Genomic DNA, 26,084 nt, shown 5'->3' with positions numbered 1-26,084 from the left:
AGCTTATGAAAGTTGAGCTCAGTGGAGCGTAGAGATTACAAACACAAAACCTCATATGGACGTTATTTCACCCTGTAGTCTATTAGCCTCTGAAACGGTGCAGGGAGAACAAGTGCTGGAGAGCCATAGGCTATTTCCTCTATTATTATTATGCCTGGCACTGCCCAGGTGAATACAAGAACAGTAAAAAGAGCTGCTGGACCCTTTAATCCTGACTGTGTGGAAGGAGAAAGGGGAGGACAGAGGGGTACAATAAAGGAATGGCCTGAATCCACAAGGAGTGAGGTGAGGAGAGTGATGGGAGGGAACAGAGGAGGAGGAGGGAGGGAGGCAGGCAGAAAAGGAAGGGTGATGTCACCTCTAACAGGCAGCCAATGAGAGTCAGGGAGGGAGAGTGAGAGAGAGACAGGCCGAAGGAGGGTGTGTTTTTCTATCACTGCAGCATCAGCAGAGGAAAGGGGCACGATCATTTTCATAGAGAAGAGAAAGAAAAGACACAAGTAGATCAGGAAAAGAGGGCGAAAAGGACGGGCCGACAGAGCCAAGGAGCATCACTCTGCAGGTAAGAGCATCTTTTTGTGACGAGGTGGGCAGTTTGTCATCACATGGAGAGAGAGCAGGAGTGTGCTGGTGAGTGGATTAATTAGGCTGCTAGGTGGAGGTGGCTTGTTTCAGAATCGCACCTTTGGCTCGTCTCATGCTGGCGGTGAAAAGACGACCGTCTGGTTCGTGTAAATCACTTTATTCTTACCTTTCTTATTTAAATGTCTTCACATTGGGAGGACATCGTATTTCCACCAGACTTGTTGATGTTTGGGGGGAAAAATCAAATTACATTTTTTAAACACATTTAACTGAAAGAATTAGACAAATGTAAAAAATTTCACCAGACGTGTGTATTGCAGTGTTTTGGGGGAAATATACTGTAACACTGAATCACCTTTAATTGTTAAAGGAAAGTCAGGTGCCAGGAGTAACCTGTTGGTGTGGAATACTTTTAGAGGAAATCTCTTCTCTTTTGTGGCTGGATTTATCGCTTGCTGACTGAAGAGCAAGAACGCTGCATGCAACAGGCTCTCCTCTCATTATATTGAACACAGAACAGTGCCGATTGCCATTGAACCTTTACTGGTCGGCGTTACATTTCCTTTACCTTTTTAGCTAATGTTCCTTAAAGCTGGCGTTTGTCTTAAATAAAAACTATGAAATATTGATTAATGGATATTTTTAAGTGCACTGAACCATGTTTTACATTTATAATACTCTGTCAAGTGCAAAATAAAGCTGCCCTCTGCTGCAACTGTCTACTGCATCACATTTGTAAAATTCTTCGCTTTGCTTCTCTTTCTGCCTTTTTAATTTAATATGAATATTCATCTCCTTCATGCATTCCCCTCCCCCAGCTGATATCTGGGTGGCTTAATGTTAAGTACAGTCTATGATTGCCATGTCCTCATCAGATTTTCACTCGGGTGTATGGAAAACGACAAAGCGGAGCAGACCCCAGCAGTTTTTCTAGTTCACCAGTCTTATTTCCTACACACCTGCAGTGAGTGTGTTGTGGCAGGTTGGTGTCAGGCTGGGTAATTTAAACCTGCTGAAATAAGAGAAGAAAAGGAAAAGGAAGTGGGGTGGTGAAAGAAAAGCAAAGAAATTCAGAAATCAACAGGAGACAGACTGAGAGAGAGATATTTAGACTGAAGGAGACATCAGAGTGAAAATAAGGGTGGGGCAGCGCACGCAGCAGACAGTGGAGGTGTGCCGACGGATGGAGGCGCTCACCTGGCTGTATGCCATACAGATGCCTGCTGTCAGCCTCTGCGACCTGTGAACCAATAGTTTCTGAGCCCAATGAAAACAGATGGTTGCACCAGTTGTGTTAATGCTACAGATCATATACAGTATATCAATATGTATTAAATGGATTTGCCAGAGACAGCTGCTGATGGTCGTGAGATTTTCCCCACTTGACGGTTCTTCACTGCCTGTCTCATGTTTTGTAAGTAACGCATGCATATCATGCACAGAGATGTGACTGGATTTTTAATAAAGCAGTGATTAAAAATCTGCGGGTATCACAAGTGTTTGTGTGCTAGTACTGCCGTGAACCGACACGCTCCCCCTTCCTCGATGCCTCAGTAGCCTGGAGCTTGTCCCAGATGAACCCAGTCGAGGGACTGGAGGGGAAGGAAGGCGCTCTGTCTCACAATGACTGTAACCATCTGTACAACATCCATAAACGCACTGCACTGCACACATCCACACAATAGATCACGATACAGCTGCTGCTGAAGGGGCACGTTGGAGTGAATGAGAGTGTGTGTGTGTGTGTGTGTGTGTGTGTGTGTGTGTGTGTGTGTGTGTGTGTGTGTGTGTGTGTGTGTGTGTGTGTGTGTGTGTGTGTGTGGATCCTCACTGTGGCAGCGATGCTCCAGAGACCCACTGCTGGTCATATTATCATACTATTAAATGCAGCGGATTTTGTGTGGCAGCAAATCTCTAGACTGCGCTGGGAGCTGCTTGTGTAGCAGTGATATTGTTGTCAGAGTAGCCAGACTTGGACTCCGTCATTACCCTTGCTACAGCATGGTGCAGAATGTAATCTCCCCTCTGACGCTGGCTGGTTAATTGAGCTGTTTCATCAAAGAGATGGATGGAAACAGGGATTTATGTGCGGAGAGAAGGACGGACGAATGGGGATGTGCAATAAAAATAAGCAAAGTAGGATGGTGTAAGCAACATTAAAAAAAAAAAAAAAAAAGCTGAAGGGGAAGAAGAGGAACGTCCTTTTGAAAGGCAAATCACTTTGCGTCATTTAAAGCATGGTCACTCCTTTCAGGGAGCGGAGAGAAGAGCACCAGCTAGGACGAACAAAAAAAGCAATGCCATAAGAGAAGACACCAAAAGGAAGACTTGTTTATTTAAACATAAATGCTCTAAATATTATTGAAGAAGGTTATAAGTAGAGCCCTGCAGTGCTTTGTGACATATTCATGCTTTTGCTGTATACGGTTTTTAATGTCAGGGACTGGCCCATTTCCAAATGCCTTTAGTCCAGCAGTGGAAGTCGGGAGCTGTGTTGTGTAGGAGGAGAGGAGTGATTTGCTCTCAATATGCCAGCTAGGAGCAACTCCAGAGTAGAGCAGCACAGCTCTGGCCCTTCAGCCCCTCAGCCACCTGTTATTGCCTTGGGGCACATTTGTCAGTCATCCCGCTCACCAAACGCAGATATACGAACACACACAAGCAGAAACACATCTGTAAGGCACATCCTCAGCAACCCAAACAAACACTCTGCAAATACACGCTGCAGAGGTCCTGTTGCAGTGCGCCAAATTAAAGATTCTCTAATGTTGCCTACACAGTCTGATTACTTAAGCGTCTGCGACTGATCAAAGACCACACTCATCACTTTCTGGGGATTCAGCCATTAAAGCAGCAACGGGGTAAAATAAGGGTTATGAGGAAACGCTCGCTCCTAGACTGAAGTGTCAACAATAACACTTTCAAGTCTGAGTTTCTTTTTATCCTCTTTTGAGAATAGCGGTTGTAAAGTTACAAACTCACAACTGCAGATTCAAAGGCTTGTGGTGAAAGGCTCCCTTGAGTTATCTTCTAGTGTGTGTGTGTGTGTGTCTTTTCGATGCTGTGTGTGTGTGTGCGTGCACTGTTCAGCATCAGGATCCTGTTCCTTCAGGATGCTGTCAAGATGGAGAGTGAGCCCCCCCTTCCCCTTCCACCAGCTGCAGCTCGGAGGCTGTTTGATTTAGACTGTGCAGATGGGAGTCGACCCACTGGGTGTCAAGTAGAGGATCGTGTCGACATGCTGTCAGGGTTTGGTGGGGAATACATTGTGGTGATTTAGGGAGCCAAGGGTCAGATAGATTGACAGGCCAGCAGGGGTAAATTATTATGGAAAAGTGAGGAGGAGGAAATGAAGCGAGCAAAGGGGAGAGGGAATTTTGCAAAGGTAAGGTGAGGCAGAGGGGGGGCGAAACCATAAAGATGTGAAGGACTGATTTAAAAGGCAGGAGGATGGGAGGAGATGGGATAAATATGAAAGTTGTACTGGAAAGTAGAGAAGAGGCGTTGTGATCTAAAATCACAGTTCCCGCTCTTCAAACCTTTAAACATGGCTAATCCCTCGGACGGCGTGACCGTCTGTAGAGTCGGGGGAATTCCCAATGGGACGGCTCCCATTCACCTCTCCTTTGGGCCGCCTGGGTGGGGAAAAATGACTTTTTCAAGAGAAAATTACATTTTCTTCACAATGCCCATTCTACCATCTACCATCGCAGTAGATCAGATGGGATTTACCATCTGAAGGAGTTACCCCCTCCCAAATATTCAAGTCCGTTGGTGATTATGGAGAACAGGAAGAGGCCGAGAGGAGCTGAAAAGGCTAGGCTCAAAAAAAGAAGGGAGTTGGAGGAAGCTGTCAAATGTGCTGAGTTAACCTGTTTACCACAGGATAGATCCCAGATGCAGCCTGTAAGCAGACAGCCTGCATAGACTATAAGGCTAGCACAATTGATATAAAACCAATTCATATAATAGAGGTGACTAGCCTAGTTTATTTCGTAGAGCCCAATAGGTACACGATGAATCACAGATGTCCTACCGTTATAAGAAGAACATAAATGGTTCCAGGATGATCTGTGTAACATTGAATTACTGCTTTTAATTTAATGTTTTTGTAGCATCAGAGCAGCAGATAAGCCCATCAGACACTGTTGAACCTGATAAGCTTGGACAGAGGGGACAGGTAGAGAATAGTCTTAACAGAGTTAAGTCATTTAAATTAAGTTATTCATGTCTAGTGTAAAATATAACACGCGGAGAATAGACGAGATAGACTCTATATCCTATCAAGACTGAATATATCAGCATGATGGTAGCTAGCCTAATTCATTTTAGCCTGTCAAGTCAAATAGTCTAAATTGTGCATCACAAATATTAATTATAAACTATTATGATATGTAATATATAATTGTAAAAAAAGAAACAACCCCAGAATAAATTCCTCCCCTGTGGAAAAAAGCCCCCACTTCATGTTGCTGCCTTTGAATGTCTTGTTTTTTCTCCTTCCTCCAGTCTTTCATGTCGTATCAGTATTCATACAATGATCAGACAAAACCGCATCAGGATCTTAATCAAAGTAATGGCTGAGGCTCCGATTAGCCTTCCCAGAAAAAGACTCAGACAAAGACTCATAAATCCATCCCTATTATACAATTGAACCTGTGACGGAGACCAAGGCCCAAATAGAGGCGTCATGTATGGAAACAAATTTAATTTGGCAGAGTGAATTACTTTATCACTTTAATATAGCTTTAGAAGTGATGGTATCGGCGAGGAGAAATGGCAGTATTCCCCTGGGTAACAAATATGATATTGGCAGTTAAAATTGCAAAACTGAAACCCAGGAGAGAAATTAATTACTGACAAACCAATAACCCAGCTGGAGGCCCAAGATATTGTGGAAAGAAACTCTTTAAATAAGATAATTAAAAATAAAAAAAATCGTTATCGCTCTATCATTACGTTGCAAATCGTTCTAATCCTGTGACTTAAATTTTTTACTCGATGTGTCTTGAAATGAAAAGATGTAAATCACACAGAATCATACTGAAAAGCTGCAAAGCAATAAAGCTGCACACTGAATATGAATTAGGGGAGATATGAAACTCTGTCTGTCCTCCCGGATGCTCTCCTCATCCTTTTTCTGTCTCTTGCAAAATTATCTCTTTGTCTCAGCAACATAGAGAATTCCCCTCAGCGTCACTCCTTGTGGACCACAGTCAGCTCTATGAAAGAGGCTTTATTGTCCACCCCAGTAGCTATAATTAGACTAAATTGACCCTCTGTCCAGTGTATTTCCCCACTGCATGTATCTGTCTCTATGAAGTCTTCTGTTTAATGTCGAAGATGCTCCTCTGCCTAATTGTGTGCATCAGTCACAATTCACAGTGACCAGATGAAGGAATTAATTATTCATCAAATACCAGTGTTGGAATATTATTTTTTAATTTGTTAAAGACAATGTAAAGTATCTTTTGATGGATTATTCATTATTCACATTAAAATTTATGTGCTATAGCTTCTAGATAGCTGCGAAATTACGCTACATTAAACTATATGAAAATCACTGATGTTGTTTTATATATACACACATATATATACATATATATGTGTGTATATATAAAACAACATCAGTGATTTTCATATAGTTTAAAATAGAGAAAAAATAGAAAATAGAGATATTTTCTAAACAAAAAATAGAGATATTTTCTTATTTTCCTTCTGATTCAAGCTGAATACAATTATAATTAAAAATTAGGCATCTTCTAATATTATGTTATTATGACATTAATGTAGCACAAGGCTCAGGTAGCGCATGAATAGCTGGTAGAAACATCTTCTAATTTTTGATTTCTTACTTTGAGTATATTTCAGAGCCTGTACTTTTTTACTTTTTACTTGAGTAAAGTTGAATCAGCACCTCAACTTTTACTGCAGTATTTTTTAACACTAGTATCTGTACTTCTGCTTAAGTACAGAATGTCTGTACTTTTGCCATCTCTGGGTTTTGTAGTCACAGTAGTGGAAGTGGCCGAGTGTTATAGCATCTCACAAACACCCTTCATTTGCATTTCATAAAGAAGTTTTGTAGGCGGGGAGGTATCTCAGCGTGTAGCATCAGCATGTAGCTCTGGACTAACATACCTTCTGAAAAATGCATTTGTAGAGTGAGTTGTCTTTAAAAATGCATTTATAAAATGTACGTCCTCTGGAGGAAAGCATTGTCTTTTTTTTGAAAGCACTGAATTTGATTTTTCCTGACTGATTTTTCTGATTTTCCTGGTTTTTCCTTTTTTGCTGGCTCCACGCTACCAAATTGAGCTCTCATCCGTCTCACGGTTGTGTTAATAAAAGCTAACACATTCGTGTGACGATACTGACAACATCTCCGACCACATTATGATACTTTGGGGACTTCACATATCATCGCCCCATTGTGGCTTTCATTACACTGGCTGTTTATTAAGAAGACACGGCCTCGTTGGTTTACTAATTTATTGATTTGTTGCTAAGAAGCTGGCTGCATTTTTAATGAAATTTGGGTTTGTGATATATCTCAGAACTGTAGGCTACATCTGCACTGTTGCTTTAAGTTACATCATGCAGCTCCTCTGAGATTTTGAGAGGGTTTCTCAATGCTTCTAGAATTTATTCTTCATCTGTACTCCGTGCCTCTCTTCTTGTTTTCCCTTCGGACCGTTCTTCTCAGTGTCCTTGGCATAACTTTCATGCCAGCTCATTTGTTTCCCATCATAACTGGATACACTTTTAAACAGTTTAGACAGACAGGCAACATTTTACTTGTACAAATGTATCTTTTGCACAGTTAGTATTTCATAGACGTGGCTGAATGTTTGAAATGATGGGGAGCCCGTTTGCCACACGACATGCATAATCTGGAGCACAGACAATCCGCTTTTCTTCAGACATTAAGGTAAGTGTGCTGGATGCCGTCCAGTGACGGAGTCGCACTCTCCATTTTCTCACATTTGAAATACAGTGTGCTTTGAGTGTTTTGAATCCCTCTGAAGGCTTATTTATTTGGAGTGTTGACATTTAAGTGTATTGATTTGCTTTCACTTGCCTCATTCTCGCGGTACTCCTACACCTCATTTGAATGAGCCATAACTGAAATAGATGGGGCATGAAGCGCAAGCATGAGGACAAACTTGCACTGAAACGGCATCTTCAAGTACTTCCGGCGATGCAAGTATCAGACTGTCTGTATCTGTGATGGAAAATGTTGGTAAAAACCATTGCTTATGTCTGCACGAGAGCAGTTAATCATGATGTACTTGCAAAAATAACATGTGAGACAGGAAAAGTGTGGTTGAAAAAGAAACCAACAGTGACACTAACTGAAAACATGATGCAGTGGTGGGAAAGGTTGAGATGAGATAAGAAGTAATAAGGATACGATCATACAGTTCTGGCACGTCTGCACATTGAAGTACTCGTAAACACTGTGTAACTCAGGATGCGACTCCCACTCCTCGCTTCAAGTAAAACTTGTTGAAAATGCGATTCTGTGACTCTGTGGTCATCGCTTAAATGTTTGATAAAATTGCTCCCAACAATCTGTCTTCTCTTCATGTCTCAGTGATGTTGTGACTCTACTTTCTTGGAGGCGTTTTATCTGCTGTGTCAGGCATGATATATTCATTAGGGTTGGATTACAGAGAGTGGGAAAGGATCAGGTTTTGAGTGGGTTGTAATCCCCATACACAGGCCTAATTTAATCTTACCTACTGTGCCATCCTATTACACACTACACCCACCGCATGTATTCAAGTGCTGGCCGGAGGGGAGCAGATGGGGGGCATACAGGGTTAAAACAGGGTAACGTCAGACAAAAGAGTGTGAGACAACGAGGACGGATCGTAAGAAAAGACCTACGGAGAAGGAAAATTGATTATGAACAGCAGGAGAGAAAAAATCAAATGCAGAGGAGAAAAAACGCCGAAAACATCAAAGAGAAAAGAATTATCTGGTAGATGAGATTTGGTGAAAGGTGTCCAACTATAATGGTTGCTGGTTTCTTTCCTGCATGAGCAGGCAGAAGACATTTCTTACAAAAACTGTTTATCTGCGAGATTTCATTTTTATGTAATTAAAGACTTTAAATATCCCTCCCGCTATAAGACTGCAAATCCATCACACTGTGCTAGAAATTATTCATTGCATTTATTAGAAATTCTAAACAGGGATGTCTAAAGAGTTAGTGAAGGAAACTGCTTAGGCATATTTTGTTTGGCAACTTCTCCTATCTGCCTTCTGCCCAGTGTATCCAGGGATGCTTCGCCACCTCATTATATTTATTTGGCCAAGTTGCAAAATAATTTGCATGCCACAGAGACTTTACACAGCGACGAGAGAGGGTTTATATAATGTAACCTAACTTCTGTTGTTTTTGCTACCATTTCTGACCTACATCCCTCTCATCATCCATCCGTATCTGCTCTTAGCCAGAATAAAATAGGCCACGCTTCCCTGCTACACAATCCACACACTATCTACCTGAAAAGGATCCTGTATGTGAAACTGTTCTTCTTATTCCCCCCTCTTTGTTTTTAAAATCAGGTTGGTGTTGCAGTCGTTTCAGTCTGCTCTCTGAATTGATTAGGGGTAATTGGGCAGAGCACTACAGAGAGCCTCTCACAGGCCCAAGTTGCAATAACTCAACTCTATATTTTGCTTTAAAACTGTCTGTTTACATCAGCCACTGTGCTCTTCCTGCTGAGCAGTGTTTGCGGCCAAACTCACAGGGCGCACTTGGTGCAGCTATTTTGTAAACCATTTGTTTAAATCTTTACTGAAGAGAGGATTTACTTGTGTAGCAGGACGCCGTGAGGATTGTTAATGTGAGGAAAAGATGAAAGGGACAGTCCCCAAGAGAAAACGCAGGAGCAACAAGAAGAAAACAACACAGCTTTATTCAGGGGGGCGCGTGCCACATGCAGGGAGATGAAGAGGGAACGGATGCGGAGCATAAACAAACCGCATGGAGATGGATAAAGAAACTGGAGAGAATAGACCGAGGGTCCGGACATTGTTAATGAGCTTAACGAGGTAATTACACGCAAACGCAGAGACCTCATCCTCCAGGCACTCACGCAGGTTGGGAGGGGAAAGGGGAAGCAGGTGAGAGAGCTGGCAGAGAAAGAGAAGACCTTTGTTATCAGTCACCTTTTAATCGTTTTGATTGAACAATTAAAGTTTGATCCTGCTCAGGGCGTGCGTAGGAACTGCGAGAATGTGGAGGTTGAGATGGAAAGGCGCTGAGAGAAGATAAAGAGGAAAAGACACAGGGAGCAGAGGGAGATGGGAGGGTAAAGGACAGAGAGCCCGCAGCGATTAAAATGTCACCGCGAGCAGAGGCAGATGCACACCTGTCAAGCACAAATTCGCCTGCACACCTGCAGACTGAACAGACAGCATGCGCTCTCTGCTGGAATGACTTTAATTCCCAGTATGCATCTTCCACCTTCATATGTCTCTCTAGATGTTTTTCGATGCTAGTCCCCCTCCATAATCCTACGTGTCTTTTTGTTTCTCCAGACAGTTTATGTTTTATTTATGTATGCAGCGAACGCTGTTTTGACCAGTCTGTGGTTCAGAAGGGGGACAAATAAGCCAACAAGAAAACGTTCGTGACAGGGCTGTTACCAGCTTTGCAGCCATCACACACGCGTCGCTTCCTGTGCTTCGACCCCTCGGCCTGCCTGCGGGGCCCGTCCGCCTCCACAAGTGTCAGGACAGCTGGTTTGTCCTTTCAGTTTCAATAAAGGAAAGATGTCTCAGAGTTATTTGAGACATGTTGTCATGCAAAACCTGTGTTTGTCTGGCTAGTTGTAGCAGGCGGGAGTTGCTGACGTGTGTTGTGGGTGTCCTATATAGAAACCAGCAGAATCAGCGGGTTTTAATCCGTACTATCATGGGGTGAAGATGAATTAGATATCTGCCACTGTTGCAGGGGATTTAGTGTACCAGAGCGTTACCCCGGGTCTTTTTCTCTATGAGAAAACATGTATCGTTATGCTCTGCATGCTTAGATCAACAGTTGGTATGCGTGCACATATAGACGTGCATTGTCAGAACATGTTCCTCAATGAACATAGCATCTTGTTGTTTAGCTGCAGGCGAAGGTTGCTAGAGTGTTCGGTGCTTCCCTGTGGCCTTTCTCTCTCGCTGTTTTCCTCTCCTGCTCTCATTGGAATTGGAGACAAACTCTTTCTGTCACCTTTCATAACTGAAGCAAAATGGGAAGGAAAGAGATATGAGAGACTATTTTAGGGACAAGGCCAAGGCTGGGGCCTTTTTGTTTATGGGGCAATACCCCAAGTGGATAGGGAAAAGAAAAGTGATGTGATGCAGGAGCAATGAAGCAAGGAAGATAGGAGCTGCAAAAGAGATGAAACAGCATCCTCACTTCTGTCTTTTTGTATTTATTTATTTTTTGCTTATTCACTCTGTCTGCCTCCTGGAATAGATGATATAAAGCCAGATATGCTTGTCACTCCCTTTAAATGTCTGACGGGAGATGACGCAAACAGGCTGATGCGCACACAGCCGAGACAGAACAGGTTGTCTGTTTACCCTCTTTCATATTGCGCCTCGCTGAAAATTGATGCACGCGCCGCAAAATGTCACGTCCTTGATCTCTTTGCACCACTACACACTGGTGCGTGGAGGGGCTGGAGCTGTGCAGAGACGCGGGGAGGGGGATTTACAGAGGGGTCTGCAGAGGAAACAGGGCTGTGCGCCTCAGATAACACTGCAGCCTTTGATGGAGCCTGGCCCTTCTCTGTTGGAGAGCGCAAGCTGCTCCGCCTCAGATACATCCCCACCTTGGACTCCGCTGGTAATGATTGGATTTAGTTACAGAACAGAAATGGTTTTCTGATGATAATGATAACAGATGCGAAGGGAGTTAGTCAGCCACTTAGGGTCGAGGGACCGTATCGATGCTGTGCCAGCCTGCAGATTTCCCCTTAGACTCCCCTGCCTCTCGCAGGCTTGATAGAAGCTGATGGTGGAGGTTGATAGAACGCTACCTGTAATTGCATTGTGTATGATCCTAGAAGGGTGGCTGTAATGAAGATGTAGTGCAGGATAGCTGCATTCCACAAAGCAGCAGAAGCTTGGTAGGGGGTCTGGGGGAGTTTAGAGAGAGAAAAGGCGTGGTTTTCTACTTATAGCACGAAGCAATCAACAGGGAGCAGGGAACTGACAATAGAAGGGTAAGAGAGACAGGAGTGGAATTAAAAGACTTAAAAGTTGACAGCCGGGAATGATGAACTCTTTCAAGTGTTGGTAGCATGTAGACAAAACGAGAGAACTGGAGAAAGACGGGAGATCGGGGAAAGCGCAAGTGAAGGCGACACGCAGGAGACAGAAGATGAAGGTAGCGAGTATAAAAGTGCACATCTATGACGAAGGAGACAGGGGATGGGGGGGATGGGGTGAGGAGGATGAACATGTGGGAGGGGGCAGGGAGAGAAATATTTGCACTGTGCCAGTGAGCTGGAGTCAAGAGGTTGTCATGGTGATAGTGAGGTGAGAAAGGAAAAGGGAGGCAGGGGTATTGACACCTACACACACACACACTGAGAGACACACACATATAAAAGCTCATACACACAAACTACAGCAAATAAAATTCGTCTTTCACAAGAATACTGACCTGTCACATCTCAGGTAAACAGACTTTTTCACGGGGACGCACACAGAGTGGGTGTGTACGACTAAGCTGAGGTCATGTATGAAGCCTGGTAGTCATATTACTATGCAAACTCTGTTTCCCAGATCGCTTTGCTTTCTTTTATCCTCAATCAATCCCATTTGAATGGCATGCAAATCCTTTGAAACTGACTTTAGCGTTGCCTTTAGTCTGCTGCTGCATGCACCTGCCTGTGTGTCGGTGTGTGTATCTGAGCCTTTCTGTGTGCGCAACAAGCAGCTCTAGTCGGGCATGTTTGTCTGAGCCTGTGCACATACTTACATAATAACCATCTGTAGTTTCATATAAATATTAAAAACGATAAACCTACAGAGGCAGCAGAAGGAAATGTCAAAATTTGAGGATTTTTTTGGGTGTTTAAGAGAGTCGTTTTTACAGTCTGGAACCCTGTAAACATAACAGCTTGCTACGATTAAGTCACAGTTCTTTCTCCTCCTAAATAAAATCAGCTTCACGTTAACTGTTAGGAATTCATCAGACTCGGCTGAAACCATCTTCAGTCCTTATTGACTAAACCAAACGAGTGACTTGCCTTGGTAGTGTGGGGAAAAGGTTGGGTGTGTAAAAGGAAAAAAAAAGCAAGCACAGCAGGAAGAAAAAACATTTCCATATTGAACAACAAACAAATCAATACCACTGCTCGTTGGTAATGCTGGCTCTTATATGAAATATGCTTTTAGTTGTGCACTGAGTGCTGGGAGGCAGTGCTACCTCAAAAAAAGTGCACTGCAGCTGATGACTCGATAATCATTTTTTAAACTGTTTGAAGTTTTACAAAAACCTAAAAAATACTGCAAACATGATCCTTTCTTTAACCCTGTTCTTCCTCCTTATCACAGCCACTTTTATTTTCCCACTTTGTTTCCACTCCATAGATATTTACTAGCTGTTTAGGGATGTTATCTCCGCTCTTGTCCCTAGAAGACCTTCTATTTGATTAAATGAGTAGCACTTAAAATGAGTGCAACTTTTAACAAAGTTAATGGGTTTGTCGAGAAGCTTTTTGTGTAACCTGGTATTTTAAACATGTCAATCAGTGGATCTTCCAAGCTGTTTCGGTAACTCTGCATCTCCTCTACTTCTATTACTGCAGCTAGTTTAGTTTGTGTTATATATTTTTTTATTTTTTTTGCAGGGTTTCTCTTGTTTGCTTTGTTTTAGCAATGAAGTGATGAGTAGGAACATTTTGTGTGTGGGTTGTGTATGTTTTCATTCATGTGATTCCTGTAATTTCCTGTGCGATTCCTTCATGTCTCTACAAGCCCAGTGTAACGCTAGAAACAAAATCCATCCTCTTTCACACAGTCGTTCGGCCACTGGGGCTCTTCCATGCAAACGTGTTAGCAAAGCACTATGTGTGACCTTGCCCTGCCAGTTGCTCATTTCCCTGAAGTGGTGGAAAAAAACGGATTACATCCAACGTAAGGAGACCTTGACAAATGCGTCTGGCAAAGACTGAAGTCTTGGCATAAAGCATTCTGCAGAGAAGCCCACGGGCAAATCTATCTACTAGAAATTCAAGCTAAATAAAAAGAAAAATACCTGCAAAACCTGGAAAATGGAGACACAGAAACAACTCTCAGATTTGTTTGGTATGAATTTCACTCAGGTACGGGGCTCTCTGCTATCTATCCTGTTATGATGGGGGCAGTAGGCGACATAAACACCCCGCCCATCTCTTCAGGTTATGGCATGCTGCTTTTCCCTATGGATGTGGCCACGTGTTCTTGTGTGTCACACAAGTGGCTGGCAGCTGAGTCCTGCAGCGCTATATAGGCCACTTATCACCTACCCGAGGGACCACACCCTTTTCTCTGTCAGATGAATGACTGAATGCACAGCACTTCTTTAGAAATCACTACCTGCAGCACACAGCAGGCCTCCCTCCACCTGCTCTCTGCACTGATGCAACCCACACATATGCAGACATATGCTCCTATTCACACCTGAGGCTCATGTGATAACTAAAGCACTACAGCCTTCCCTTTTTATTTTTACAGCTTTCACTGCATTTATGGATGGCTGATTCAATAACAACACGACCTATATGGAAAAGTTATCACAGAGTCAATGTTTTGTGCCCATCTAAATAAAATGGTTTAGCTTTTCAAGCATCATATACAATGCTTCAGTGCCTGGTTTCCTGCTGGCCCCCTTTTTTTGTTGCTGTAGCGTGTTTGTGATCTGCAGCTAAGCTGCTGTGTTTGGCTTCGAGGCTAACAGTGACAGATATACTAATGTTAGCTCCTTTTCACAGCCCAGCCTATCTCCAGTTTGATCCCCAAAGGCTTTACTAACAAACAAACATAAAATTTCCTTTTCCCCCATCTGAGCTGGTATTTTTATTCATTTATTTATTTTTATCTCTAAGGGATGAATAGCTGCATACAAACACAATTACTCAAGTATCCCCCCTGAATCTCAGTTCCCAAACAGAATATGTCCTCACAGGGGAACAAAAAGTGTCAGTGAAGGTCAAAATGCATGTCAAAATAAAACTAAAAAGAAGCAAGTTATTCACTCTGGGGGATGAGGAGAGGGAGGAAGAGGCTGACTGTCAGAGATAAAAAACAAACAAACAAACAAACAAAAGAATGCAAGGAGTGTAGGATGGAGCAGGAGACGTGAGAGGGGAAAGAGAGAAGGTCACTCGTAATAGCTCTTCCACATAATTTCATAATGCCATGATTGCCCCTATTTACTCTGGCTAACACCATTAACTCTCTGCTGTATGGACACTAAACCATTATGGCACAAGAAATAGCTTCACAAGCTAGTATGCTCCTACAATACAGTTTACACAACAGTGTGCCTATAAGATATATGATGTGCATAAGTGTGGAATTATTCGTAGTGTGCTGCAGAACCATTGTGTGTTTTATCTTACCTAAGAGGAAGTGTGGTGTGTGTGTAGGAGGGGTGGGGGGTATCTGGATGCAACACATCTTATATCTTCAGCGTGACACTGAGGGTGTGTCTGTAATTAGCGGCGTTTGTGCTGCAGGCACAGACTCTGACTGATGCTGTTGCTAATGAGGCAAATGACGCCCACGAGCAGAAGTTCAGCAGCAGTAAGGGTTTATATTTGAGTATGTGTGAGTACGAAGTCACAGCGTGTGTGTGAGTGTTTGCTTGCACATACAGAGTGCACAGCAGGCCTTAGTGTACAGAAAAGATTTGATTTGCTTCCTTCGCATTATCTGTGTGTGTTTGTTTGTTTTTTAAGATTGGGTTTTCTGTTTTCTTGTAATGTTATTATGTTTAATTTGCAGGTGAAATTAAAGGAAATGGGAAGTGATTTTCATTGACCACATGTTGAACCTGTTTTACTCCCTCATGTTTTTAGCTATCCAGTCACAAAAACATCTCCATTCAATTCACCCACCCCCCCTTTGAACATACATACACTTTCATTTCCCACAACCAGCTGACTGACAGGCAAGACAAGTAAATTGTCTTATCAGTTTTGTACTTAAGTGCGCAGCAACTAGCATGCCAGAGTCAAAGGCAGGTCTCCATCTGCTAGACTGGCTCCATTAGCTGATAAGAGCGATTAGCTGACCTGCTGACACACAGACTGATCTTCACTGATACACGCAGCAACAGAGACGGGCTTATGTGCACCTAAACACATGCACCCCCCCCAACACACACACCGGGAATCTGATACACTATTACAGGGGGTAACACCCCTATGTTGATCATTAAAGAGCTTTTACTGGTCCGGGTTCCCATAACTAGATCTCTCTTCCTTTAATGTCATTTAGGATTCACCTTTCTTTAAGAAAAGAAATCTCTGCAACCTATTTCTTTCTCTCTTCGCCTTCATTCACGATGAATTTTTAATTTTTCAGACTTTTTTGTTCTCAACTTTGTTGTTAGCTCCACCCATCTGGTCTCCCGTCGCTGCTGCCCTTCTTTTCCCTTTCTCCTGCCTGCATCCCTTCTACCCTCCATCCACCTCTCCTGCCTCTCTCCGGACCTGACGGATATCTTAATGAGTCCACTCCCTTCTCCTTGAATTATTCACCACTATTTTTTCTCTCTCTTTTCTTTTCTTTTTTTTTTTTTTGGGGGGGGGGTGTTGTTGCCACCATTGCCATTGTATCTTAAGGGGAAAAACATCAATAAATAAACCGCGCCAGAGGTAGCTTCTTCTGCAGTCTTGGTAATACGCTGAATAACTGTGAAATAAAGAGAGAGAGAGTGAGAATAGAGAGGTGAGGAGCACTCTCAGCACTGCTGTTTTGTAATTTAACTTTCTGTTGTATAAGTTTGTAAATTATTTAGCCTTATAATCCCTGAATTTGCAAGCTATAAATATGTGCAAACAGTGAATATATGAGCACACCCAGTAATCACACTTGTGTGTGTGTGTGCTGAGAGGAAAGTCTGTCAGTTTGCACCACTCAGTGCCTACGTGTGTGTGCATATGTAAGTGATACCGCAAAGCCGATAGTGTCCATGTGTGTGAATAACTGAATTTGTATGTACAAGGGGGGATGCAGTGTGGAGACCATGTTGTTATGGCAACCAGGGTAGGGAGGGAGTGGGCGGTTGCCCTCACGGCTCCTCTGACAACCTTTATTTTCTCCTGTGTTGAGCCACTCCAATATTAAACCCTAATGCATGTCAAAACGGAGGGAGGGGGGTGAGGCCTGTAGTGAGGTGGGGTCCTCGAAAACAGGTGCGCGTTTTGGAAAATGATGGCGATGCTGTGCGGTGTGCCTTCTGCCACCACGTTTGACACCAGTGGGAGTAGTAAAGTATGCAACTGCTGAGCTTATGCTAATAGTGGTATTGATAAATTCGCTGTCTGTGTATCGTGATTTCAGATAAGCTGTAGCTCTGCAGCTTTTTCCAGCTACTAAATTTCCATTTGGAGTCGACTGTGGATCATCAGTCTTGAGATATATGTTACTGGGCCTTTCAACGAAGGGTGCTGGCATGATGGCACTGGGAAGAGGCTTTATAGCACAGTGGGAAACCACTGTGCTATAAAGCCTCTTTTCCATTAAAGTTGCAAATATTGAATTAACCAACCACGCTGCCTATTGTCCAGGCTAAAGTGCTACACCAGCAGTTTATTAAAGTGATGGAGTGAAAAGGGGTTCAATGCAGAGAAAAGAGGAGAGAGGAGGAGGGACTCTGAAACGTATTGTGAAAAGCGATCAGAAGGGAATTGAAGAAAGCTTTTAGTGTCGGCTACCAAGAGGGCTGACACTGAAAGAGAGGAGAAGACTGATGAAAAGAAAATGGTGACAGGAAAATAGGTGCTCATCGTTCTTGGACAGTTCCTATTATAAAGGTGGGCTCTTAAGTAGAAATGCTTTTGCAAAATGCGAGAAAGTCTTATGAGAAAGGCAATCTTCCCAGCGGTGAGTGAGTAATGACAAATGACTGAGTTAAAATTGGGGAACAGAGCGGAAACAGGGAGCTGGTATTATTTCACATGATTTGTGGTATTTTTCTGCTGTAGCGACAAAATGGGCCGAAGACTGTTCTCACTGCAACAGGCTCATGCATTAACTATGACCCTGCCAGAGAGAGGAAGAGGGGAGGGTCTGAGGGAGAAAATCAGACAGCCACACCAAAGGCAGCAGGTATGGACGGTCGCTGTCAGTCTGGGACCAAACCAAATGTATGGCAAGGGGAGTAGATGAATTATGAATTTGGGTGAATTTAGGGCAAATTGTGCCGACAGGAAGAAGAAATCTATGAATAATTCACTCTGTAGGACGCCTGATCATCTACCCCCCACTAGCATCACCTTGTTTCACAGACACCCCGCCTCACTCGTACTCATCACTGACCTTTGCAATTTCTCACTGCCCTTCTCCTGTAACGCCTCCAACCATCCGCCCTCTTTCTTTAGGTACTGCTCCCTTTGCTTTTGTCTAAATCACGCCATCTCTCCCCTGTCCCTCTATCCACTTCTCTCTCTTCAAAACAATAAAAAAATCGGATGCTTCTTCAGACAGAAGAACCCTCAGGGAAGAAGAAGGGGTAAAGGGGTGCACGTATTCATTTATTTTTCTCCCCCCTCCTTCCGTCCTGCATCTTCTCCTCCTACACGTCTTCACAGCTGGAGGTAGTTAATATTTAAAAGCAAGGCATGACAGGACACGAGACCTGCACACATGCTTGAACACACCCACACATGTTCACTCGTGAATCCAACAGAGCGGTTGTATCTGATCAAAATGTGCTGCAAACGAAAAAAAATTAAGATAAACGCATATATCTATATTTATGGTGGTTTTCTTCCCGTTAAGGGGAAGGAATACCAGCTATGTTCATTAGGACGAGTGAAATGATGTACTTGTGGCTGACTGGCATAATGGAGATGAGAATATATGTGAAACTCAAGACCTGATTAGACTACTGAGGTTTAATCTTGTGTTATTGCCCCACCTTCTTCAAAAACAAGCGAGCCTATTAAGCACAGGAAGTGCCCGACAACGCCCAACATGTCTGCTTAATGCTAATTAGAACATTTTGCAGAGGAAGGATGGGTGGGATCTTCTCTCTAATGGGTAACAGGGGGTTACACATCACAACAGCGCTGCAGTGGTTAAACTTTACTAATGATGGCAGTACTAACAGCATAATGCAAAATGTTTGAGTTATTTGCATTTTCTAGGCAAAATGCCTCAAAGCAAAGCTTGAATATTTAAAGGAGCTGCTAAATCGACTCGGTCGACTCGGCTTGTTTGATACACGACCTGTTGGTGGCTAATTTTCAGCAACGTTGTAGCAAAGCAGAAATGACCTTGCCCTCGGATCTCAACACAATGCTGCTCACTCTCCGGTCTCTCTGTGATTGAATGACTTTTGATGGTGCCCGTTGACATCCCAGTGGTGATAATAGTTTTTAAAAGCACTCAAACACCGTGAAGGTTCATCTCAGCCCAGCTGCGAGCAGCCATCCCAGGCATGACCTTTGACCCTGTCAAATGAAGCAGGTAACAGGGATGGGATTGGATCACTGACAGCTGCACAGCAGACGCCCTGAAGAAGTGAAATCAGACATCTGCTTCAATGACAGTCTCTTGCTCCTGTGATAATGGAGCGACCACGAGGCTTCATGCTGTGTACACAGTGTGGAAGCTGTGTGTGTGTATGCGAGTGTGTTAGTGGGGCTGAGTGGGGCTTCAGTCTGGGCGGCATGTCTGGGTGGCAGGGTTGGCCTCGTTACATGGCAACCTCGCAGCCTCAGTCTCATGTGACAGTCATTTCTTCACCATTCCCATCCCATTATAGTGTTCCCCTTTACTGCTCCTCCTCAACAGGACTGGAATATTCCTCAGCAAGCTTTGCCTCCTCCTGACTAAAGCCCACTGGACCATGCCCTTTTATCTTTTTGATATCCTCTGTCAGACCACTCCAAGTGTCTGTCTGTCCTCTTTCCTTTCTGTCGGTCTGGTCATGCATTACAAGCTTCTTTTGTGTGTATCCCTGTGCGTGCGTGTGTGTGCGTGCATGTAGCAAACTCCCTTGGTGAACTGTGATTGGCAGAATGACAAGGTATAGCATGCCTAATCATTAATCAGCGTCTTGCTTTGCTCCACACAGCGCTCCCTTGCCATCTCCTTGAATGCTAGGCAAGCTCCCACTTTAGATTACATTAACACCAGTATTAATACCCTGACTAGTCCTGCTTTATTCATCCCCCTCTAATGGTATTTTGGAGAGGCCGATTTAAGACCGGATCACTGTAATTGGCTCCCTGTTTCCTAAGAACAACAACAACTAAAGAGGCTTTAAGCCGACAGAAGGACTGAAGAAGAAGAGGACTATCAAGAAAGTGAATGATGCACACTGATTTGAAGATCTTGCACATGTGTGTCTATGTGTGTGAGTGGATGGATTAGCGTCACAGCTGTCACCCTTTGTCATCCCTCCTCTCCTCCCTCACATCTCTCCACCCATCCCATCAACCTTTGCTCCCCCCTCTTTTACTCTGCCTCTCTCTGTCTCACCCCTCCCTTGCTCCCCTCCTCAATCCCACTTTCCACTTTTTATCCTTGCTAAAGTCTTCCACCTACTTCACCCCTCCTCCCCCTTCTCTCTCCATGTTTTCCATTCTTCTGACAAAGCAAGCAAGTGAGTTTAATGGCTCATTTAATCCCAGTGCTGTTAGTTTAAACAGCCTAACTAAAGACTTCTGTTTGGTCTTTAATTTAATCTGAATAGATCTTTTGATGTAGACAAATCCCACATTCCTGTGTCCTTTTGTAGGATATTGTTCAGTGCAATCTCTGCTGAGTGACACAAAATCCACAATAAACACATGACCAGCAATTATCCACTAGATACAAGAAAATGACCGATAATCACCACTCTCTATCGTCCTCCCACCCACCACGCTCTTCATGCTCTTCATCTCCTCTTCTCTCTGACCTTCCCCCCACTCCCCAAGGTCACTCATCACTCTGCTGTGGCAGTGCCAGCAAACAACGGTGAGCGGAGCCAAAACTCCTTCGATCAGGCTGCAGAGCTGCCAGATCAGCCCCTCTCTCTATTATCGCCACTTTCTTTTGTCTCACACGCACGTCTTAATCATGGCGTGCTATAACAGCTCTTTGTGTGTGATACTGAGTAGTGTAAACAGTCAGCGGGCTGCGCCACGTGGTGCCGCGGGGGAGGACAGCCTGCATGTTGTGGCGAGGACCGACTCCAAGGATACAGATGGAGAATAGATAGACTAAAAGGAAGGGGTGGTTTTCCTTACTCACCAGGACTGATAGCATCTTTATCGCATACTTAGCACAATACTATCACCCCAGTACACTACAAACTGTTCAGTTCATGCAGTGCAGCCCTGACCAGTCAACCTAATTATCAATTATTTGTTTGTCTGTCTTGCGTATCGTCAGATTTATCACTTCATCACTCTGCATTTGTCTGTCTGCAGCCCATCTGGGTGCTGGGAGGCTCTGTTCAGCTTCTTGTTGTGGTATTCAGCCCATCTGTCCTGCTGACTGGCCTCTCAATACGGGCCACTGGTCATGCAATTAAAACCAAATAGTTTTTTTCTTTTTTTCTTAATAGGAACAGGTTGGGCGATAGGCTGGCTGGTGTTTTTTTTTTGTTTTGTTTTTTCGATGGGATGAGCATTGTTGACTGATTGGTTTGTTAACTCTATGTCTCAGTCTGTCTGTTGATCTAACCACATGGCTCTGGGTATTTTTTCTTTCATTCTGACACATGGCCTCTCTGTGCATGTCCTTCCCTTTTTTCCTCTCTATCTTTCAGAGCAGAGACCAGCAGGAGGGCGTGGACCTGGTTTGAAGAACACTGAAGGAGAGGGGAAAACAGAGGGAGAGGACAAGAAGATCAAAGGCATAGGAGGCAAAGCCAAAGCCTCTTGCACAAGAAACATAGCCTCACACTTGCACGAGTCTGTGTGTGAGTGAAGCTGCTCTCTGTGTGCATTTTACTGTAAGTGTGTGAGCAGGTGGGACTTTGATGGGACAGTGAGCAATGCCTGACACGCAGCGACAGCAGGTTGGCAGTAGGGGGCAGTGCTCCAGCTGCCTCCTCCCCCTTGTCCTCATCCTTCTCTCCCTTGCAACCCAGCCCAGCCAAGCAGCCATAAATATTCCCCCCAATTGTGAGTACTGATTCATAATATTCCTATTAGTGGGTTGTGAATGCTTCCATGTGGTTCAAAGATCTATTTGTTGTGGTAATTACATTGTTGCCTCATCAAAGGGCTCTAATAATAATCTTTTATCATGATTAATTAGTGCAAATGAGCTGAATGAACACGCGTTTCTCTTTCAGTAACCTCAGTATTCAGTGTTACAGAGCTCCGTTATGCTGTAAATACATAACAGGACACTAGTATTTAGAGCTGGGGTTTCTTTGGTTAGGCCTCCTTTGTGCCTGTGTGGCGTCTAATTGCTTTGCAGTTGATCCTCCCCTACTGTATTGATTAGTCCTACTATTGATCTGGTTTCTATGGTGCAAACCAGAATCTGATTGGGGAGTAATTCAATCAACAGTTGAGTTATACAACAAAAAATCCAGTGATGTTTATCCTCACTCACCTCCTCGATGTAATATGTGGGCATTAGAAATACAGCTGAGTTTGTGGCCCCACAGGGAAATTGATCTTCATCTTCTCTGCTGCTGTCAACCTGCCCACAAAGCTCCAGCAGAGAGACAGAGAGAGGATATTTCCTCCACTGCTGCTTTTGTTGTTAACTCTTTATCTAAGACTACTTGCAGTGAGTCACAGCCGCCTACACTAATTTCAAAAGTGCCTGTATACAAACACATGCGCATCCCTCAAATGCTGATGAATGCATTAAATCTACCCATATGGGTCCCCGAGGAGGCTAGGTGACAGCGAGGTGAGAGGGTTGAAGGGATGAAGGGAGGATGATGGTGAGGAGGAAGAGGAGGAGGGAGGAGCAGGTCAGAGATGCAAAAGGTCAAGGTGTCTGGTGCCTTCAATTAGGAAGCCTGTGCCATGTCAATAAGAGTCACTGAGAATGAATGATTAGGATCAATAAATGGCATACCTTAGGATCTGTGTCAAGGAGACAAGGGTTAAAACCTACGCCCTATTAAAGGAGATATTACACCGCTGCATTGTTCATATGTGATAAATACTATTCAATGCGATCTATCTATCTATCTATCTATCTATCTATCTATCTATCTATCTATCTATCTATCTATCTATCTATCTATCATTAAAATATTTTCCTTCATTTCCTTGACTCTGCCCACCACTGTGGACTAACAGACCGCATAAGAGATCGTAAGTGCTTTTACGTTTATTGATGTCTTAATGTGGATGCTGGCAATGTTTACTGCAAACACTTTAACCGTACATTTAATTTATTAGCATGTTTTTGTTTTCCATCCAACACGCATCAAACAAAATATACTTCAGTGCTGAACTTAAATGAGTCCTGGCATCTGTGTGCCCTTTCAGTGTTATGCTGCTAGTGTCTGTGTTTTATCCTGCGTTTGTGATCGCATGTGAGGACGTGTGTGTTTTATTTTCAACAAGCACCTGCGTGTAGGTTTGGGTGTGTATATGTGTTTAGCCTCATTGGCTCCCGGTAGGTGGAATTCCTGCAGGAGAAGGGAGGAGGAAGTTTGAAGAGCTGCTGTCGGTTAGGAGGCAGCAGGGCTGTCAGATCAAAGACGCGAGGAAATAAAGAGGAGTTAAAGCACTAAGCACCAGCTCCTCTCCTCCTCTTCTGCCAATAATGGAGCAACGCCCGCAGCCCAAACTTCAATTTGATCAGCTGAGGAAATGGGCTTATTTCCCTGCATCACTGGGAATCCTTTCATTAAATTTCTGCAGTCTCCCTATCCGTCTCTTTCCAAATCTCTGCAAACTTGCCCCTTGTTTGTTTTGTTCCCTCTCTGTCTCTGCGTTTTTTTGCTCAGTTTTTCTGCCGCACTGCATGTGCTCTCTCTTTGCTGCACGTTCATCTATCTCCGCTGTCTGCTTAGCTCTCCATCTTCATCGCCTTTTTCTCATCTACCGCGCCCCCCCTCTGTCCTGTGCCTTCCTTTACCCATTTACCTACATAATATAAATTTATCTCTGGCTGCAGCGCTGTCTCTTTCCTTTAAAGTCAAATTAAAGACTCTACTCACAAGTATCAAGCTGTGGCTTCTGTTCCACTGCAAAGAAGAACAGTGTGAATAGTTCCTGAAGATATGATATGAGAAAAACATTTAAATTTGAATTGATTTCAAGAACTATATAACACAGTACTGTGGTTTATAACATATGTTAAAGACATGTTGGTGTTGTGCCCAGCAAGTTGTTTTTTTGTGCATATGTAAATGCCGCATGTGCTTTATGGCTGCTGTGCACAGCAATGATAAAGAAAGGGAAACCTGTTCATTTGCTCTTTAAAAAATCCCTGCTTCATTTCCAAGCCCACTTTTTCCTCCCTCTTTCTGTCTCAGTCTCACAGGGGACACTGTGCTATATACCTCTTTTATATGAACTCTTCCTCTTACATTATGCTGTATCAATTTCTCTCATCTCAACCCATTTATTCCTCCTGCTCTCTTGCTCTTTACTCTTTCCCTTGGCCTACATTTCATCTCCATCTCAGGGGACTCTTTTTAAGAAATATTGACTATATAGTTTTCTGCAGCTGTTAAAATATGGAAATAAGTGGTGTCTCTAGTTATTCTGTGCTATTTGCTATGAGTCTGAGATGCGTCTTATGCAATCTGTGTGTTAAAGCTAGAGATATAGCAGCATGCATCATGGACACTCATCATGTGAATTTAACAAAGCAAAGCCTGCAAGTCAGTTTGGGGTGTGTGCATTTACATGTCTGTGTTGTGACTCGACTAACTATGACTTTTGATGTATGCAGTCAAGAGGCCTCCAGTGATCAAAACACAGCCGGAGTCTGTCACCGTATTTAGCACTGAAGACTTCGTCATGAACTGTGAAGCCTCTGGCAACCCTTCACCCATGTTAGTCAACACACGCGCGTGCACACACACACACACACACACACACACACACACACACACACACACACACACACACACACACACACACACACACACACAAAAACATAAAGATCATGATTTGATTACGAATGAAAATGCTATATTATTCACAGGGGAGACCAACTATTGGTTATCTGGAACGGTGACCTTCCGTCTCCTTGTTCAGCTGACATCTACATATTAGCATTACATGAGAGCACAGCTTCTCCTAGTCAGATTTCTTGTTCCATTTGGGGATAAATGTCATTAAGCCCTCGAGCAATATTTTCAAAGTGTCTTAGCTGCTCTGAAGTGGAAAAGTGCTCCGATTGCCAAGGAAAAGATGAATATCACAATTATAGCACGAGTCTGACTGGGGCATCTTGTGTAAATTTTGCAGCTATTCATTTGTGCCCTTAAATTAAGCAAAATGTAAGGACACCCTATTTGTGTCATTTTGTGTCATCAAAGGGACAGAATATTTGAAAGAAGAAAAATTCAGGCTCTTCTGTTTTTTGTTTTAGCTTCCGATGGGCAAAGGACGGGGAAGACTTTGACCCAGGCAGTGACCCGGAGCTGAAGGTCTCTGAAAGCTCTGGCTCATTCGCATTCTACACACTTAGCAACACCATGGACACACTGAACAAGTACAAAGGCAAATACGTTTGCTACGCATCCAATGAGCTGGGGACAGCTGTGTCTAACGAGGCCATACTGAACACGGATGGTAAGAGCACGTCGACGACTCGTGAACCACCGACCGCTTGTTGAAAGATATAGCCGTGAAATATTTGCCCCAATTTGTAATTGTTTGTCCTTGCCCTCGAGGCAAGAACAACATCATTGAAATACTATCAAAGATATAAAACATCTCTATGCTAAAGAGCAAACTGCATCACACCAGAGGAATTACAAATCTCTTAAATGTCATTTCCTGTTAGCTCTCCTATAAATGCCTTCAAGGTTCAGTTTTGAAGCAAGCTGCGGTATTTGTTGATTTATATATGGTTGATTTAAAAAGCTGTGAATGGAGACAGTGCTTTTCCTGCTTTATACAGCGCTCATCTGTTAGCAGATGGGGCTCACACTGAGAGCTAAGAGTATTGCCACCTGGAACATAATTAGACGCAATAACGTGATAATCATATACACAATCATCCACACACATACATGGGGACCCCTGAGCAAAAGTAAAGAGTACCTCTGCACATCCATCTACCTGAGTGACTGGCTCTCTCCTGGACGACCTCATCCCTCCACAGTTTCCCTGACA

At 43.5% G+C, this 26,084-nt stretch overlaps 1 protein-coding gene across 3 annotated transcripts in view; it reads left to right on the top strand.

Moving 5' to 3' along the window:
- The first annotated feature begins 419 nt into the window (after window positions 1-419).
- l1cama (L1 cell adhesion molecule, paralog a) overlaps window positions 420-26,084 on the top strand; it is a 43,382-nt gene continuing 17,717 nt past the window's right edge. For 2 of the 3 annotated variants that reach the window (XM_085392763.1, XM_085392762.1), the window contains exons 1-5: window positions 420-562; window positions 21,581-21,938; window positions 23,082-23,096; window positions 24,691-24,793; window positions 25,336-25,538. In XM_085392763.1, the coding sequence (XP_085248889.1) occupies window positions 21,809-21,938; window positions 23,082-23,096; window positions 24,691-24,793; window positions 25,336-25,538 (451 nt within the window). In that variant the 5' untranslated portion in view covers window positions 420-562; window positions 21,581-21,808. The remainder of the gene's footprint in view (window positions 563-21,580; window positions 21,939-23,081; window positions 23,097-24,690; window positions 24,794-25,335; window positions 25,539-26,084) is intronic. The other variant, XM_085392764.1, reaches the window with a different exon arrangement.

Source organism: Rhamphochromis longiceps, linkage group LG20 (assembly GCF_057381845.1).
Source record: "Rhamphochromis longiceps isolate RC_006_pf linkage group LG20, R_longiceps_female_GT1.1, whole genome shotgun sequence".
NCBI classification, from domain to species: Eukaryota; Metazoa; Chordata; class Actinopteri; order Cichliformes; family Cichlidae; genus Rhamphochromis; species Rhamphochromis longiceps.
The sequence above is the reverse complement of the archived record's forward strand: the minus strand, read 5'-3'. Positions and strand labels throughout refer to the sequence as shown.